This window comes from Littorina saxatilis, linkage group LG10, assembly GCF_037325665.1.
Source record: "Littorina saxatilis isolate snail1 linkage group LG10, US_GU_Lsax_2.0, whole genome shotgun sequence".
NCBI lineage: Eukaryota > Metazoa > Mollusca > Gastropoda > Littorinimorpha > Littorinidae > Littorina > Littorina saxatilis.
Window position 1 is genome coordinate 10,679,136 of NC_090254.1, and position 2,500 is coordinate 10,681,635.

The 2,500-nt window shown below is 47.8% G+C and overlaps 1 protein-coding gene across 1 annotated transcript in view; it reads left to right on the forward strand.

Annotated features, from left to right (window-relative positions):
* The window catches only part of LOC138979156 (metabotropic glutamate receptor 3-like), a 374,871-nt gene that overhangs the window by 350 nt on the left and 372,021 nt on the right, over window positions 1–2,500 (forward strand). Inside the window, exon 2 of the mRNA XM_070351965.1 lies at window positions 99–754. Within this exon, the coding sequence (XP_070208066.1) occupies window positions 99–754 (656 nt within the window). The remainder of the gene's footprint in view (window positions 1–98; window positions 755–2,500) is intronic.

The window sequence follows — 2,500 nt, forward strand, 5'->3', positions numbered from 1 at the left end:
CCCCCAAACTTCCGCCACCTGGGAGCGAGGACCTCCAAAGAACTCCACGAGGACGTCCCAAACGAGGACTATGACTTCAGTGATCTGCTTGGGGCTAGTTCCGGAGACCTGTTCTTGAAGGATGCGTCTTTGTCCACCCACGAGGACGACTTCCTCTACCTCACCAAAGATGCAACCTCCACTTTTAAATCCTCCAAGGAGGACTCTTACTTCAAAGACATCTCCTCAGACCAGTTTCCCAAAGACCCTCCTTTTAAATCCAAGTCCACGAAACGTGATACGTTCCTCTTATCCAAGGAAGCCCTACCGAACTCTGCCAAACACGACACACTCTCCGAAGGCTCTCCTTCCAAATCCAGATCGACAGGCCGAACGAGCCGCAACTCGTGGTACAGTGACTCTCCGACGGACGAGGAGTTCCTCTATGGGCCCAACAATTCTCGGACTTCGCAGTTCAACTTCACGTGGCCTATACGAAACTTGGTGTCGGAGCTGGAAGGGCAGATCACCTTGGGGGCACTTCACATGGTTCACGAGAGGAGCGAGGAGATGGTGTGTGGTAAGATCATGCCTCAGGGAGGCATCCAGGCCCTGGAGACCATGCTCTACACTCTGGATTACGTCAACGGGGAAGGGAGATGGGCGGGGAGTGGGCAGAGGGTTATGCCCCCTGGAGTAAGGCTGGGAGTCATGGCCAAGGACGATTGCGACCGCGACATCTTCGGGTTGGAGCAGGCTGTGGATTTTATCAAAGGTCAGTGTTGTTTTTTCTTTTCTGTTCTTTGTTGAAGTGTGTGTATATGACTGTTTTTGTCTGTGTGGTGGGGGATTGTGCGTGATGGGTTTGTGTGTGTGTGTGTGTGTGTGTGTGTGTGTGTGTGTGTGTGTGTGTGTGTGTGTGTGTGTGTGTGTGTGTGTGTGTGTGTGTGTGTGTGTGTGTGTGCGTGTCTTCCTGTCTGTCTGTCTTTACGTCTGTAGGTCGCTCTGTCTGTCTGTCTGTCTGTCTGTCTGTCTGTCTGTCCTTACACGTTTTGTTTTAGGTATGATTCTTTCAGTTTCTTCTCGTTTGTTTGTGTAATGCAAATGTTTTTTGTTTATGTGTCAGTTGTTTGTGTGCTTCTTCGGATATTCTGCATTTGTGTACATGGATGGAGAGACAATGTAGCATATACGTATCAAGAGTTATTCTACGAAAACAAAATGGAAGGGGTCTCTCGGTGAACGACAAGGTGAGCATAAGTGCACCATCAGGTCTCTCTCTCTCTGTCTGTCTGTCTGTCTGTCTCTCTCTCTCTCTTTCTCTCTCTCTCTCTCTCTCTCACACACACACTCTCTCTCTCTCTCACTCTCTCTTTCACTCTCGCTCGCTCTCTCTCTGTCTCTCTCTGTGTTATAAATGTACATATCTCAACGCGAACAGTAAAGAATAACAACCAAACAAGTTTCAAAAGGCAGACCACAATTTCCGCTGAGTGTTCAGCTCGTCTCAGCAACGATTCGCAACTTGTAACTTTGTAGATCACTGTACATATGTTCACAAGAAAGGTATACATCCCCACTTCTCTCAATCCTTCCTTCTTGACTTTAAAAGCGAGTAACCATGCAAGTTCGCACATTACATCAAGCAGACAGGGGATGCAGAATGGAAGCGCAATGTCAGTGTCTTGACAAAAAATGTGACCCTCCACCACGAAATGAGTCGCATGTCACCTCGCGCGGTTCTGCGCTAGGCTTAATATAAGTCCGGGGAGTGTATGGTAACAGTGTGAGGGTCACCTTAGTCACAGGCTTATAACTCAAACAGTTTTTGCTCTTTTCTAAAACGGTTTTCACCACTGGATAGAGAATAAAAAACTCTTTAGGAAAATGTAAAAATATGAAAATCATGCAAAGGTGACATGCGACTCATTTCGTGGTGGAGGGTCACAAATGTTCTTTGTCACTCCATTTATCTGTACACATATCTGTGTACGCGCACAGAGCCTTCTAAATCCCGACATCTCTAGCTGCTATCCGACTCTTTCATCTTGATAAGAGAGTATGCACAGTTTTATGCATCAAGTAGAGTGGGGTGCAGAAGGGAAATGCTCTGACAGTGTGTTGATAAAAAGGCACAACAGGATTGCTTAGCATGTGTTAAGTGAGATAGATTGCATGGGAGACTGCGGCTGAATGCTAACTCGGGTATTAAATTAGATTCAGGCAACTTTGGGGAATTTTCCAGCGTAGCCGGGGGATTCATGGTAAAGCGAGGAACTAGTTTGTGGGAGTGTGTTGTATTGGGGTTGGATGCGACGAGGAGAAGGCGGTGGTTGGGGTTGGTTTTGGGGCGGCGGAGGGGTTGGGGGTAGGGGCAGGACCGCAGAGATATATCTCTGTGGGCAGGACGGATGTTTGAGGTGTGTGTGTGTGTGTGTGTGTGTGTGTGTGTGTGTGTGTGTGTGTGTGTGTGTGTGTGTGTGTACCCATGTTTCCACAGGTTTGGTTGCCTAAATCACCA